General features: G+C 40.9%; 1 protein-coding gene across 8 annotated transcripts in view; it reads left to right on the top strand.

The window, feature by feature from the left end:
* Window positions 1-15,188, top strand: part of KIAA1210 (KIAA1210 ortholog) — a 46,013-nt gene that overhangs the window by 16,299 nt on the left and 14,526 nt on the right. For 7 of the 8 annotated variants that reach the window (XM_040614785.1, XM_040614788.1, XM_040614790.1 and 4 more), the window contains 5 exons: window positions 47-123; window positions 5,084-5,252; window positions 10,172-10,301; window positions 12,825-12,983; window positions 14,024-14,089. In XM_040614785.1, the coding sequence (XP_040470719.1) occupies window positions 47-123; window positions 5,084-5,252; window positions 10,172-10,301; window positions 12,825-12,983; window positions 14,024-14,089 (601 nt within the window). The remainder of the gene's footprint in view (window positions 1-46; window positions 124-5,083; window positions 5,253-10,171; window positions 10,302-12,824; window positions 12,984-14,023; window positions 14,090-15,188) is intronic. The other variant, XM_040614787.1, reaches the window with a different exon arrangement.

Below are 15,188 nucleotides of genomic sequence, written 5' to 3' on the forward strand. Positions count from 1 at the left end.
GGGAAAGTGGACTAAAATTTAACTGAAGCTTTCATCTCTATTTCAGTGACTATAACATGGCTACGGGGCCAACAGAGGTCACACAGTCACCTGAAACAGGAGAGACAGCTGAAGAGTGCACGGGTAAGCAGTTGTTCTCTGAATGTATAGCTGATTTGGAAGTTGGGATTTATTTTCTTCAGGTTGGGGGGGCTGTAGGGACTTGTTTTGCAGTGTTGTTTTGGTTTTTGTATTGTAAAAACACCCAACTCTGTGGCTTTGTCAGCTGGCTATATTATGAGAAGGATCTTTTAATGTACAGTACTGGAGGGTCATAACCTGATGGAGGATATTCTTTTCAATTCTGGCTTGGATTTTCAAAACCAAGATGTTAGAACTTAAAGGGCTCATTGTTGTGCCTGCTTTGATGGAGCCTACAGAGGTGGGGGCTGAGCGGTTTAGCCAGCCCCTGTCTGTGCGAGCTGTACCGGTATCCCTGCTGCAGCCTCATTCTCTGCTTCTGGCCAGAGACAACCGTTTGTTACTTATTCTTTAAATGTAATTAAGTAAAAAAGTAAAAAGTAATTTTGCTACTTATGCCAAAGAGTTGTCTTAATTAAAGGAAATCCCCTTTGCCAGTGTTCAGACTATTCCTGAGGAGATAGATGAATATGAAGAATAGTATCATGGCTGAGGCGTTTCGGAAGTGGCTGTCATATCACTTGATACTTTTTCTTCTTTTCTTTGGCTAATGTCTTGCAATCATCTTAAATGTTTGTGTTTCAAAGGTCATTTTGCTTTATCCTTTAGAAATACCTTTGCCACCATCAAAAAGCAAATGGCAAAGTAACTGTCAGTTGAACTCTGCAGGGCAGATGGATGGGGTTGAAGAAAGTGTAATGATGGGTGCTCAGCAGTGGCTGGTTTCTTAAATTTAACCTAGCTTATCACATAGTCCAGGGTTACCCGTGGCACACTGGCAAACTTGTGTGAGACCCACGCGTGCAAATTTTGTATTTGGGTTCACTAGAAGATTCAGAAAATGGATCAATTTCTGACCTGGGTGATAGGGAAGGCAGGAGATGGCTTGCTGTCTTAAGTGTTGGCTCTAAACCGACCAGGAATATTTGTCTCAAACTGAACCGAAATTTAAAAAAGTTAAAGGCTGCTATGCTATTGCTGAAGTATTCCAGAGACACTTGACTGCACCTGGATCTTTTGTTTACTTTCCAGTTAATGTAGGATTGCCTCACCTCTTCCTCTTCATAACTTTAATTGGCTGGTGATGTAAAGGCTCTAGGAGGCTAAAATCCCCAGCCTTCACAGTGTAGTCAATTAGATTGATTTCTTGAGCTTTACCTTCTTGTCTGACTAGCAGTAGAGGGCTTCCAGTGTGTGCTGCTCCTTCTTGATGGCAGTAATCAGGTCAGTCCAAAAACTGTCAGCACCCAATGTTAGCCTTACTGAATCCCATGATTTTATTGCCTGTCTGGCAATATCAGCTATTTTTTATGAAGCTAGACTCATGGTATTTTTTCACAATCTTGTCTGGATTTTTTTTTATCGTCTGTTTTTATTGATGAAAATATCTAGTCCTTGGATTTCAGAAAAGAAATGGAAAATGTGTCCTAAACATACCTTAGGACGTCGGAGAGCATAGAAGATCCCGAAATTAACTGTTTAATTTAAATATGATCATTGAGCTCCCAAACTAGATGTTCCCTCTGCTTTTTAGTCTCAGTTTTGCACTGGAAAAAGCATCTTTTTCTCTTCTACCTTGTTATAGGGAAGAAGCATGAAAAGAGCAGAAAGATGCATTAATTTTCTGTGCACCGGAGAAACAATGAAATAGGCAGTACACAAACTATAAAAAATACAGAATAAACAAACTTTACAGAGAAAGCAAAATGCTTACTCCTACCCCTTTTCCTGTTATAATGGGCTAAATCATAGTTAGCATAAGCAGCTAGTTTTTGGGAAGGCTTTTGCTTTTGAGGGTAGTAGTCTTTAACTTTAATCTTTTATTTTTAATGACATAAAATTGAAGATTGGTAAATGTAAGAATTAAAAAATCATGAGTCATTATTCATCAGTGAGTGAAGGGGAGATAGACACATTTGAGCTTGGATTGTCTTTTTCTGCTGTGACTGGATTTTTGTTACGCAATGATTTTTTCCATTGTAAGTAGTGAGATCCTCCTGTATATTATTATTAGTTCAAGTATCATATAGCGCTCTACCAATTTAGTGATATGTTGGGCTGCTTCACAGTGCACTGAAATGTAGGCACCTTTAAATTTAATGTGGCATGCTTTTAATGGTGTGTAAAACCAGCACACAAGTGTTCACAGCAGGAAACAAATATGAACACCGTCTTTCTGAACCATGTCTTTTTTGCCAAATGCTCTCACACAGAGCAGTCCCACAGTTTTCATCCACATGCAGCACTAAGTGTCTAGGAGTGATTTTTATCTGTTTCAGCATAATAATATGGCAAGTGCCCATTTTCTGGAGCTGCAGGGAGGCTTTCTGTTTCCTCATTCATCTGAAACAGCTGAAGGCATGCAGCTGAGTAAGAGCATGGCTGAAGAGGAATTATTGCTGGAGGGGGTGTACCCTGCACATCAGTAATAAATTAGAGGCTAGAGAAGGCACTAAAAGTAACTGATGCGTCTGCATCAGAGGATCTCTGTGCACAATGATACCCAAGCGTTGTCCCGTGACAGCTGAGGTTTACTCATTGGCAGTGTCTGCAAATCCCTTCCATGGGCTCCATTCTAAAGTTAGCACCACTTCTGATCTAAAAAAATATTTGGAGTAGTACCTTGGCAGTGTTATCCTGTGTCTCTTTAAATGTCATCACTTTTTTTTTTTGTTTTTTGTTGTTGTTGTTGTTGTTGTGTTATTTGTGTTGTGGGCTTTTTTTTAAATGTTCCCTTGGTTCTCTGGAAATAGCAGCATCTAATTAAGCTCATCCGTAATACTTGCGCTAGGATCGAACTTGCTTTCTATCTGTACCACTGTCAGCTGACCAGCGTACATGAGAGTGTCCTTGTTTTTCATTTAGACTGCCTTTAAGTTGCAGGCCACTCTACATATAACAAAGTCTTCCATTTTGTTCCTTGAGTTGTTGGACTGTGGTAGCACATGTTGCTGAATTGGTAATTTTGGGACACTGTTTTCATGAAACTTTGTAATCTTTTGTTTTGCTCATCTGAAATAAACCAACTCAACTTTGACTGGGAGAATACCATACACATTATCTAATTGCTGATATGAAGGGCAGTATTGGTAGGGAGGTATTTCTAAAGATTTTATAAATTATACTCGACATGCTTGTTTTATTTGAGAGGCACTGTGGTTTTCTGATTGCTGTGTGACCTGTCTTCTCTTACCAGTTATCGCTGTGGGTGCAGCATGAAACTCATCGGGCCCTGTCAGAGTCTTAACAAATCCAAAAGCCTTGGGGCCAGCTCTGTAATCTGGGGCAGGCAATATAACCCGTATGTTTTTTGTGACTATCTTATCCACTTACTGCCTGATAAGCAGCAGTGGAAGACAAAAAGGCCTTCCACTGATAAACTCTCCATAGGAGCACCACATCCTGTTGTTACTCAGATGAGTGGGAGCTACTGCTCTGCAGAGGTAGCCGTTTCATCACTCTGTGCCGGACAGTGTAGCAGTGTCCTTGTGTGTCCTGACACATGGTGCTGGCACTGGTTTTGAAAGCAGGGAGGAGGCAGGGCAAGTAGATCTCAGTTTCATTGTTTATTTCTCAAAGTGGCTACTGTCTGATGCAGCTGTGTGGTGGCACAGTTTCAGCCCAGATAAGGCCCATTGGCAGAGATCCCTACACGTACAGGGCACACGTTGAGACAGAGCATCGCCGACTAAATCATTGCTGGGAGAAGACAATAATTGTGTTGAAATAATGCCTTGCTTATGAAGGAATCCTCCAGCTGTGGGCATTTATTATGCCCACTGCTGTAAAGTATTAATTGAACAATGAATTTGGCTCAGATATGCAGTGATGTTATTGCTCTGCATATGTATTTAAGTAAATCACAGGGTCTTAGTACAATAGTTTGGCCCAAACTGCTCCAAACTTACCCCTCAATGTAAGGGTCAGTGACAAAATGCAGCACTTGTGTGCTGAAAGAAAATACAAGTAAGAATGTTAAAGTATCTTAGGTTATTAAAAATGAAATGTCAGTGATGTTTTCTATGGTTTATTTTGTTCTTTTTGTATTTTCAATTGGACAATAGAAAATCTATGTAAGGGTCAGTGACAAAATGCAGCACTTGTGTGCTGAAAGAAAATACAAGTAAGAATGTTAAAGTATCTTAGGTTATTAAAAATGAAATGTCAGTGATGTTTTCTATGGTTTATTTTGTTCTTTTTGTATTTTCAATTGGACAATAGAAAATCTGAAATCAGATTAACAGTTCTCTTATTTCTTTCTTAGGACTGCTATTTTTAGGGGTTTAATGTCCTGCAGGGCAGTGTCTTAATCTAAGTTTGCTCCATTGCCCTTGGAGGAGTTGGTGATTTTATTTTGGGGCAGTGGTTTAATGTGGAAACAGATATTTTGGGTTTGGAGTTTATGAATTCTTTTGCCAATTTCAATCTTTTTACCAAATGTTAAATATCCTTGAGGTGTTGTCTCCTTACAGCATTAAGTAAAGAGAAAGCAGAACTAAACCGAGCTAAGTAAAGAACACTATGATTAAAGACATTTAACAGTAAGAGTTAAAGACATTGGCATCAATTTTTTAAGTGAAAATATACCAACTGTGATTGGCATGATCACTGTTCAGTTGTAGGTAGATGCATTCTCTGTATAAGGGGTATTTTTCATAAACTGGAACCTAAGTAGGCACCACTATTGTCAGCGTAATGCCAGTGTTGCTTTATAGGCAGCAAACGTAAGAACTGCAGCTTCACCTTTCACTGGACTCCACCACTGAATTATTTACAAAGGAGCCGACTAAAACTGAATGGGCTGCTCTAGCTTTGAGGCTTCCTCTAGAATTTAAGAGATAACATTCTCCAATCTAAGCAACACCTCCAACTTCCATAAATTTTCATTTTTCTCATGTTGCAGGAAAGAAAAAATCCAAATTTCAGACTTTCAAGAACTTCTTTGCCAAGAAGAAAAGGAAAGACCCTCCACCTCCCAGGGGTGAGAGTAATTTAAAACCTTGCCAGTCCAGCAGCGATGTCAGCATCTCTGTGCTCGACACTACTGCACTTCATTCACCAAAGGAGGCTGGGTAAGCTGGCGGGGAAGGAAAATAAATAAATAAAAGCAGACCTCTCACAGCAGTAGGATGAAAGCGTGAGTTGGCCCCTTAGGAGCAACCTCTGTCCAAGTTTGTACAAAACAAGCCCTAATGCTGATGAAGGAATTCCGGGAATTTCCTCTTTCTTTGCTAGTGCTTCAAAAGCCAGCCAGGAAAGGAGGGGGAGGGCAGCCAGGGGCAGGGTGATCCAATCTCTTAGTCTAGAACTGCAGATAGCCCAGATTGTTTTGATTGGTTTTAGTGTCTGAAATCTGTCCTGGAAGGTCCGATCAGCAGCTTTACAAGAGGATGATGATTGGGTAGTGCTAGTACAGAGAATACGTGTGAAGTTGAGTTGCTGTTCTTTAGCATCAGTGCCCTCTGTCATGGCTGAGGTAAAAGGAAAGAAATATTTTTGGTGTATTATCAGTATGAGATTGCTGCTTTAACTTTCTTACATAGCAGTTTAGGTATAGATAACAACTGAAGGCCTCTAGTTTTGTGTCAGCTACCCTTGAAGGGCTGTGCACATAAGGTGAGGTTTGCAAGTCCTTAAGGAGTGCCCAGAGCAATTTTCACAACCCTGAATGATGTTAGTTCCGAAACTTACCCTTTTTTCAGTTAGTGTAAAACAAACACTTGAACTGCTAACACTGCTTCACTGATAACCCTAGACCATCAACCTATACAACACTTCCCTTGCATGTCTCGAACTGAATCTGGGGTGGGACAACCCTCTGAACATGGTTATGGTTCTCACCAGGGGTGTCATGGACCAGTATCTGGCAACCTATAATTTGGCTGTTTTCCATCTCCCCACCCTCCTCGTACTCCCCTGCTAGCTACTCAGCTAGGCCTGCCTTTGGATTACCCTAGGCCTTGGGCTGTGGAGCTGCAGACTAACAAGGTGTGACAAAACACCAGCCACATCCTATGGTTTGCAGTGTTCTTTTGGAGAAGACATTGAATGGGTGACACTGGCAAAGGGCATGAATAGGTGACTGGGGTGGGACATGCTGAAATCAGCATTGCTGCCAAATGCTTGGTATCACCAAAGAAGGTATTTGGTAGAGCTGGACACTGCATTTCTTTTGGTGGAACAGCTTATAGATGTTACTTTCTCATGTGTGCCTGTTCCTCCTTTCCCCACCTTTCCCAACTCTCTTCTGTTGTGTTTATGTAACGCATCATGGAAATTATCTGGGAATGAAACAACAGTCTCTCTATTTTGTTTGTTAGCATAACAGCGACAGAGTAAGTGACCACACAACCAGTCCCCTGGAGTAAGGGAATTAGACTGACTCAGCTAACCCAGTCAAAAGTTTAGGAACAGCTGAGCTTACTCCGCCAGCCCATAGGAGGGATCTGGCTTAAAAATCAACTGTCTGCTCCAGAGGCAGCATGACTGCGAACTCTTTCTCTTGCCCTTAACCAAGTACTTAAAGTCCATTTGCTGTTTACCTCAGCACTACCCTCCAGTGATAATGAACTGTTTTCCAAGATCAGAAATCAGGAATTGAGTAAAACCCTTCTGTTTTTTCCCTTAGAGATAGGATCAGATGGACTATCCAAAAAAATTAGAGCATGTGTTTGTGCTACTTGAAAACCCTATCATGTCCAGACCCTGCATGGCATAAGCATGCTTTGTAAGTACCTAGAGAGACTGAACTACACAATCCATTGGAAAACCTGATCCTGAAAGCGAGTGGAAATGCAGCTTGTGAAAGTTTTATAGCAGGACCCTGAGCTTTGCAATTTCTGGCATGCAGAATTTCAAAACCAATCCTAGAACAGTGCTGCTGTTTGTTTGTTCTTGAGGCAGAAGCACTGCTTTGCTTTTTCCTTCCTTTTTTTTTTTATCTTTCTTTTTTTTTTTTTTTTCTTTTTAAACTGTGTGTGGTGGTTTGACCCTGGCTGGACACCAGGTGCCCACCAAAGCTGCTCTATCACTCCCCTCCTCAGCTGAACAGGGGAGAGAAAATAGAATGAGTCTCATGAGTTGAGATAAGGGCAGGGAGATCACTCACCAATGACCATCAGGGGCAAATCATGGGGGAAGCTTCTGGCAGCTTCTCACAGAAACCACCCCTCCAGCCCCCCACTACCAAAACTTGGCCATGCAAACCCAATACACCATGTAATCTTCTTAAAATTTAACTTCTCAGAATACTAACCAGAGACCAAACCCCCAGATGTGCCAAAGGCTTCTTGTAACAACCAAAGGGATGTGTCTAGATGTCAGGGTGCTGTAAGGAATCAATAGGATTATGCATCTGTGAAGGGGAAGGGAGCATTATGTGCCACTGCCTCTTTATCTTCCAAGAGGCATGAGTTTTGAATGGAAATAGGAAAACCTGGATGGCAAAGTTAAAGCATGACTGCTTTTCTGTATCATCAAAGGGATAAAAGACCTTACATAGCGGAAAATTGGGTCCCAAATAGTCTTAATCCAGTTAAAAAGCTTTGAGCAGGAAAAACTGCTGGGACAACATGTAAAATTGTCCTGGTCTTTGTAATGAACACTCACTGCTTTGGCAGGCTGCAGTCGTTTTTGAGAGGGTGGCTGCCTGAAGGAATTGTGTCACCTTTCTTCCCCTTACTTCAAACACTAATAAAAGGCGTGGGGTTGCAGCAGGAAGAAGTGGAAGATAGCACAGACCATGAGGAGTTTAGGAGTGGCTTTATTGCTGGCTGTTGAGTCCCATCATTTCCTCAGTCTTGCTAGCTCGAGTGTTTGATACACATGAGCATTTGTATAGGGAAACCACTGTGGAGATACAATGGCTAAAACATCTGGGGGTTTAGCTAACAGTGCATCTTTAACTTCAGTGCAAATATGAATACACTGCCTGGAATTACACGTGAATGTATATTTGCACATAAGAGATTCATCTATACTAAAGCCGCAGTTAATTCTATATTTAATCCAGTGCTCTTTTTGTGACTGCCAAAAGAAAATACAGTAATTTGCCTGCAAACACATATGAAACATGAGCAGAGGGAGAAAAAAAGAAGCAGATCTTGTACTGGCAGCCTCAAAAATAAGGAAGCCTCAGCTCTTCTTGCTAAAGAATTCCAAGTAAAGGAAGTGAGGAAATCCCCAGTTAAGAAGGTTAATACATCCTAATGCACATGTATAGTAAATAAAATATGCCAACTAATAATGAATATACATTACAGTAAAAAAAAGTTGCATGACACTGTCTTTCTGAATGCAGTAAAATTATGTCTTGCCCATATAGAGTGTCTTTCATCCTGAAAAAGACTCAAAAATCAAACACACAAAAAGATGGGATGACTTCATTCATTTTAGTGGTGAAATAAGGCAAGTGCCTTAGTTGTGTGTAGAACTGCTGTCCTATAAACTAACACAGGCATTAACTATTACATACACCAGGAGAAAGCATGAACTGACCTGTGCTGTGAGGGCAAGAGTTCAGATTGTCTTCAACACAACATAAACACAGAGAAAAACTGTTTTGCCCTACTGTGAGACTTGGTATAACTGTATACAGATTGACTGTACCTTTGGGGCAACAGGAGGATTAGTCAAGCAGACAAAGGAGGTGTTGTCTCTGGAGATGTAAAGAAGGGAAATGCAGGAGGAAAAAAAAAAAAAAAAAAAAAAAGTAACTTTTTGGGTTTTTTTACATGGTGTATTTACCTTACAAAAGTTCACAGTCTTTCAGGGCTTTCTTCTAAATAAAGAGAGAATCTGGGGTTAGGCAAACAGCAGAGACCTCTTCTAGTTGCTTTCCTTGCAGAAGAATGTTAGCCTTACTGGATTTTTCTTGTGAAAGTTCTGTTCCTAACCATCCCGTTACCCACGTTAAAACTTTCAGAGGCAATGAACATTGCCTGCATGGCAGTTGAGCGAAAGAATCCTTGTAGCTTGTGAGTTACGAGGCTGGTGGTCAACAACATGAGAGTATTCTCTGTTGTTTTCCAGTTAAATTCTAGAATAAGATCCTGGTAGAGGCCATCCTTGTGGTCTTTTGGACAAAGTAATGTAGAAACAGTGTTTGCCTATGCTGGTGGAACTTGGTGAATAAAAGATTTGGAGCCTGCCTTGTTGTGCCACCCAAGTGCATAATTTGCCCTGCAAAACTTAATAGCCCAGCCCCAATCAATCTTAATTGATTACAACTCAGTTAACAGCTGTTGTGGGAACTCATCAGTGCTTCACTTGGCTGAACACCCAGTGAGCATATATCTTAACCCAGTGAGCAGGAATATCTTAACCTGGGTACTTTAACTTGACCACGTACAGGTATGTAACTATGGCCATGGACTCTTGTCCCCTCTACATTTTTTAATATGCTTAGGATCTGGTGACGTTCATGATGCAGGTGAATGGAACTGTTTTAATTGCTGGACCTGAGAGGATTTGACTTGTTTGTTAATTAGCGGAATTACATTTTCTGCCTGCATTTGCAGGAAGGGGAAAGATAATCCACGATCTCTGGCAGGTATGACACACACCAGGCTGCAAAGGTTGTATCCTGAATGTCTCATGCTAGGCACGTTGCCACCAAAGGAGGGCAGGGGACTCATGTTGCCCTCCTCTGTGCTGTAGACATCTTTCAAGGTGGCATACATCCAACTAGATCCCAGTATCTGACCTAATCACCCTGGATTCCCTCCCTAGTCCACATAAACTGACCTGTGTGTTCAATGCAGATGCTCAACACCTGCATTAGATCAGCATCCTAAAAAGTGGGTTTTCCTCCCTCCTGAGTATAAAAGGAGCTAGCAGTGACTACCTTAGGCAGTTAACATGCACAGATCTGAAGTTAAGTGAGATGCATCCCACCCTGGCATCCTTATGATCCTTCTGCCCTGGTGAAGTAGTGCAGGGGAGTGTTGGAGGGCTGTACCCAGTGCACTGACCACTCTTCCTTCTTTCCCAGGCCCAAAGGAAGCATGGGAAACAAAGCCTTGTCCCATGACAGCGTCTTCATTTTTGAGTCTGCACCAGGGAATGTGGCGGGTGACATGTTGTCTCAGGAAAACATTCCTGGAAGAGTGAAAGCTTTGCAGGTGAGGACACTGCCCCCTCATTAACGGTGCTGCTCTGTATTAGCTCTCTCCTAGGAAACTGTTGCTTGATTCCTCTGCTGTGTGCCTTAAGACTTTGTTGACTAAAGTGTCCAAAGCCAGATTCACTACTTTTGGACCTATTCTGCCTCTTGGAAGCTACATCTTTGAGCAGTCCCAGTGCTTTCAGCCTTGCCCACGTCTCAGTGTGTGACATGAATCCAGCTCATGGACTCTTGGAAACTTTCATTAATGAGCATTTCCTCTTCCAATGGGATTTCCATTCTGAACTTCATAGCTACTGCTTTTGGGTTAAGGCCATTTATTTATTCTATAGCATGTCCCTTGCACTGTTATTCTTTATATATTATTCTTTTTGGCAGTTTCTGGCTATGTTGTTTTCACTAGCTAGCACCAGCAGCTATGTAAATGTGTGGGATGATGAATATGTCAGGGCAATCTTAGTGACAGCTTTATTTATATCGTTATTCTTCCGATCTCTGCCAGCAAAGGATACTGTATTCTGCTGGGTCATTTCCGTCTTCCAAAGCACATACTGAACCCTCGCTGACAGCTCCCTTATCAACTGTTGGTTATATTAATTACATTTAAATAACAGCCCAGCTCAGAGCATTGAGATAAAAGTTTAAGGTTTTTCCAGAGTCTGAAAACAAACTGTTGATAAAGCAGCCAAAAGCCATTGAAATTCTTCCTTTGCTCAGCGTGAGCTTCATGTTGCAAAACCCAGTTGCATCACATGTTAAGTAACAGAAGATGCACAGAGGGACTTGTTCCTCCATAAGACTGCAAAATAGGCTAAGCTTCAATTCAGGGTATTTTTTGCATAACAATAGGAGTAGCAGGAGAAATCATGTTTATATATGACAGAACTTTGTCAGGGAAAAAAAGCTCTTTTCATGCTATCTCTAGTCTACTGTGCCCTCTCTTCATCCGTCCATCATCCTGTGTGTTAATACAATACCACCAGCACTATTTTTATAGCCATAAAAGACAGCCTTTTTCTGTGAGCTTGACTCTTGCCAGAATAAAAGCCAAGCACTAATAAAAGCTGTTACTTTCTTAGCAATGTAAATTAACTTCTACCAGTAGAAGACAGACTGTAGATTCAGAGTTTTCCCCACAACACTTTGCTGTCTGCATGTAATAAATTTAATAAATCAAAGATGGGAAGTTGTGAAAAGAGAGAAAAGCAAACTGACTTTCTATTTTCTTTCCCGTGAAGTGCACAGGTATGTCTTATGTCTTGTTTTGCCCATATATTGCAATCTTTGTGCAGTTTGTCATCAGTTTGTCCTGCTTTTGCAGCTCTTTTTGCAGCTGGTATCAGTGATACTTCTCTGTTGTGGGTAAGAGAGTGAGAAAGCTGTTTGAAATGGGAGACTGGTGGATTAAAGGGTAACATTGTGCTACCCTGCGTGGTTGTTAGATCCATAGGAATTAACATTGCAAGTGAATCTTGCCGAATAAGAATGTCAGCTATTTAGATCTGTTTTACAGAGATATAAATGAATTCATAGCTTGCAGAAAAGCACAGATTTGGACCTAGAATTTCCCAGTCTGGTTTAATAAGCAAAGAAACAGAAAAAAACCAGGTCTGCATATTTATCTTGGGAATATTCAGTCGAGACATTTTTAGTTGAAGGACAAAGTTTTGCTTCAGACCTTGTTTCTGTTCCAGCTTTGACATAGCTGACAGACTTAAGCCAAGAATTTTAGTAGTGGTGTTTCCTGAGATCTGAACTTTTTTAGTTTGAGAGAACATCTGGCTGCTTGTGAGGTTGCAGACTTTGTTTTATTTTTCTAAGGTCAGAGCCTGCCAGAGCATTCTTTTGTGCAATCTTGGAAAAGAATCCCCACACTCCTGTACAAACAAAGTTGTTCCTGGCTGCCATTATCATTCTTGCTGTAGACAGGACCAGGATGTGATGCTGGGGAAAATTAACAAGCAGTTCATTAGGATGGACTAGAAACTGAATTAAATTGTGTTTGTATAAAAAGTGGGACTCAGCTACTTGTGTGGTAGAGGGTGGTGACAAGCTCTCAATATCTGGAAGGGCTTTGTAGAGGAAAGCTGACCATATAAACCTGGGGTTGAGAACTGCTGACTGACAAAATTTTGTGTGACTATTTGGAACATTCAAATACATGTAATTATTTAAAGAATATTTAAATCTAGAATTTTTAATGTTTTAAATTTAAACTGAGTTAAACTGCTGTAAGTTTTCTGGAATGGTGAAATTTCTGTCTTTGGTAACTTACTGAATAAAACTGATAGTGATTTTAATTTTGTACCAAAGCCAGTTCCAATGATGGGTCTTTCATGAATATAACTACATAAGATTTTATTAATGGCTATTTTCTGTAAGCAGTCTGTTTCTTCAAGTATTTTTGTTAACAAATAGATTCTGCATGCCTAATGGAAGCACCTGGGTTAAAAGTGTCCAAAATGTCTTTTATAAATAATGCCATTAAAAGTCTATATTCTAAATTTCTTTTCAACCACAGCTTCAGTTGCAGCCGAACATCAGACTTGGATCACCTCCTCTTGTTATAATTGGAAAGAAACTGGAAGATGCAGGTGCTGTTTCTGAAGATGATGGTTTACCTAGAAGCCCTCCTGAAATTTCAACCCTTCATGAAGTTCTGACAGATTCACCAAGCAAGGTACAATTGTTATGTCACTTCAGTGACCACCTGTACAGAAAAGATAAAATCTATTTGGAGAACAGGAGGACCTTTTTGCTTGCTTGTGATAAAATCTGATGGTACAGATCAGCCAGAACTAGAACAAATTGCCTAGGTGGATCGTGGACTTGTCACTATGAGGGTTACTTAGGAAGTGTCGTTAAAAATACCCTTTCAGAGTACAATTTTTTTTATGCTTTTATGTAGACCAATGCTGGGGTGGTTGTTATCTAAATCATTAGGGGAAGAGGAGAGAAAGTCAGTTGATATGACAACTGTCAGTGCCTTTGGGCAAGGCAGTCTCTCCTGGCAGGTCTGTATGACAGAAAGCATAAAAAGTCAATTATTTATGGGTGAGTGTTGTGTTACTGTGACTGTTCTGCTTCCAGTCTGAGAACAAGCTGAGGTGCTTACGCTGCACGAACAAACTTTCCGTTTTCCAGCTTCAAAGAGCTGGAGAGATTGGCAGTTTCCTGCACCTGTGAAATGGAAAGAACTTTTAGGTGTTTTAAAGCTAGTGAGGAAAACAAAAATAATGGGGACTGCAAAAGAATCTTAAACAATTACTGGTTTTAGAATGAAATAGCTCAAAACTAGGGCAATATTAGTTGTATTGACAGGAAAGTGACAATGCTGTAAGTGAGGACAATGGGTCTTGGTGGGACTCAGAGGGAGTTTGGATTATCTTAAGAATTGCCTTCTCACAGCAGATGCATGATTTTGGATTTGAGTGAACATGTGAGCATTTGTAAATTTGAATATCTTAAAACAATAAGCCAAAATAACTTCGCCTCACGCGGTCAACCTTCATGGCATATCTCATAAGCAAGATAAAGCTCCCCTGCTTTCTGTTTGATCCCCAGTGAACAAATGAAACTTACTCTATGAGGCAGGGACTCGGTGACCCTTCCTTTATCTTTCCTTTTGTGTTTTCTCATAATTAGCACTGGCTATCCAGTCCCAGATAATTCAATGTGATACTTTCCTTGACTTACCCTCTTCCTTATTTTATCCCACAGTCCTCCAACCCTGTTCAGCGTCATAGCTCTTTGAGTTTAGGCGGGACAGACAGTGAAGATGAACAGGTAAATAGCTACTTTTCCTGCTAATAAACTTTCCTGAGACAGCATATGTGGTGTCTGTATGGACCCAGTACAATTACAATTTTTTTTTTTTTTTAAATCTGTTCTGGGTACAGTGTATCCTAGCAAACAATTCATAAACACTCCAGAGTGATGCAAATGATACTGAAAATATACCTCTCTCAGAGTTTTGAATAAGAACCAGGTAGAGGCAGAAATCTACTGGTAAGTGGTTTGTGTGAAGAGCATAGTCAGCTTTGTGACACAGTATGAATCTGTAAACTTATACAACAGAAAATTGAAGAAGGCAAAGCACTTCAGTTCCATTTCCATGTCCCAGAGCCCCAATACCCAACAACAGCCGTAGTCTAATTTAAACACCTGCCCATCAGCAGTGGCTTGTAGGCAGTGCGCTGCATCTCTTATCATGGGAAATAATTGCAGTATCAGCCCTTTCTGACACCATGTACTATACAGGAAAAGGTCTGTGTTAATTTGCAGTTTTCTTTGGATGATAAGTGACCATCAGAAGCATCAGGTTCTCCTGTCAGACCAACACAGTCTAAACCTTGACCAGCTTGGAAAAATTTACAGTCTGTCCCTGCCGCTTGAAGCTTAATTAGTTCCTGCCCATCTCACGCTTTCAAGACAAGCCTGCAAGATTTGCTTGTATTGCCTTTCTCCAGTGTTAATATAATGTCTAAAAGACTAGTCAGACCACAGTTATGCCAATGAGGTCCTCAAATGCCAGTGACAATGGCAGCTGCCGCTCTGGTAGAGCTGATTGGTTCATGGAATAGTCCTTGTCTAGCAAGGTAATCTGCCACAGAGCTGAGAAGGGGAATAATTACGGGTCCAGAACAGCTACAGGTCTTTTTAGCCCAAGCTTTGCAGTCTTCCATACAAAATCCCTGTTTGAAAAGCTCACCAGAGAGAACAAAATCTAACCCTTTGTGAAACTGAGACTAGCCCACACGTAAAGGGGAGGTAGCAGGGTGTGTAGAAGATTCCTCCCAGATTAAGAAGGTCTTAAGCAGCCAGGGAAGGACCTTGAGGGTCAGTTAGTGCCAGTCCCACTGCTAAGGAAGCTTTCCCTTTCCCT

Source organism: Falco naumanni, chromosome 14 (assembly GCF_017639655.2).
Source record: "Falco naumanni isolate bFalNau1 chromosome 14, bFalNau1.pat, whole genome shotgun sequence".
NCBI classification, from domain to species: Eukaryota; Metazoa; Chordata; class Aves; order Falconiformes; family Falconidae; genus Falco; species Falco naumanni.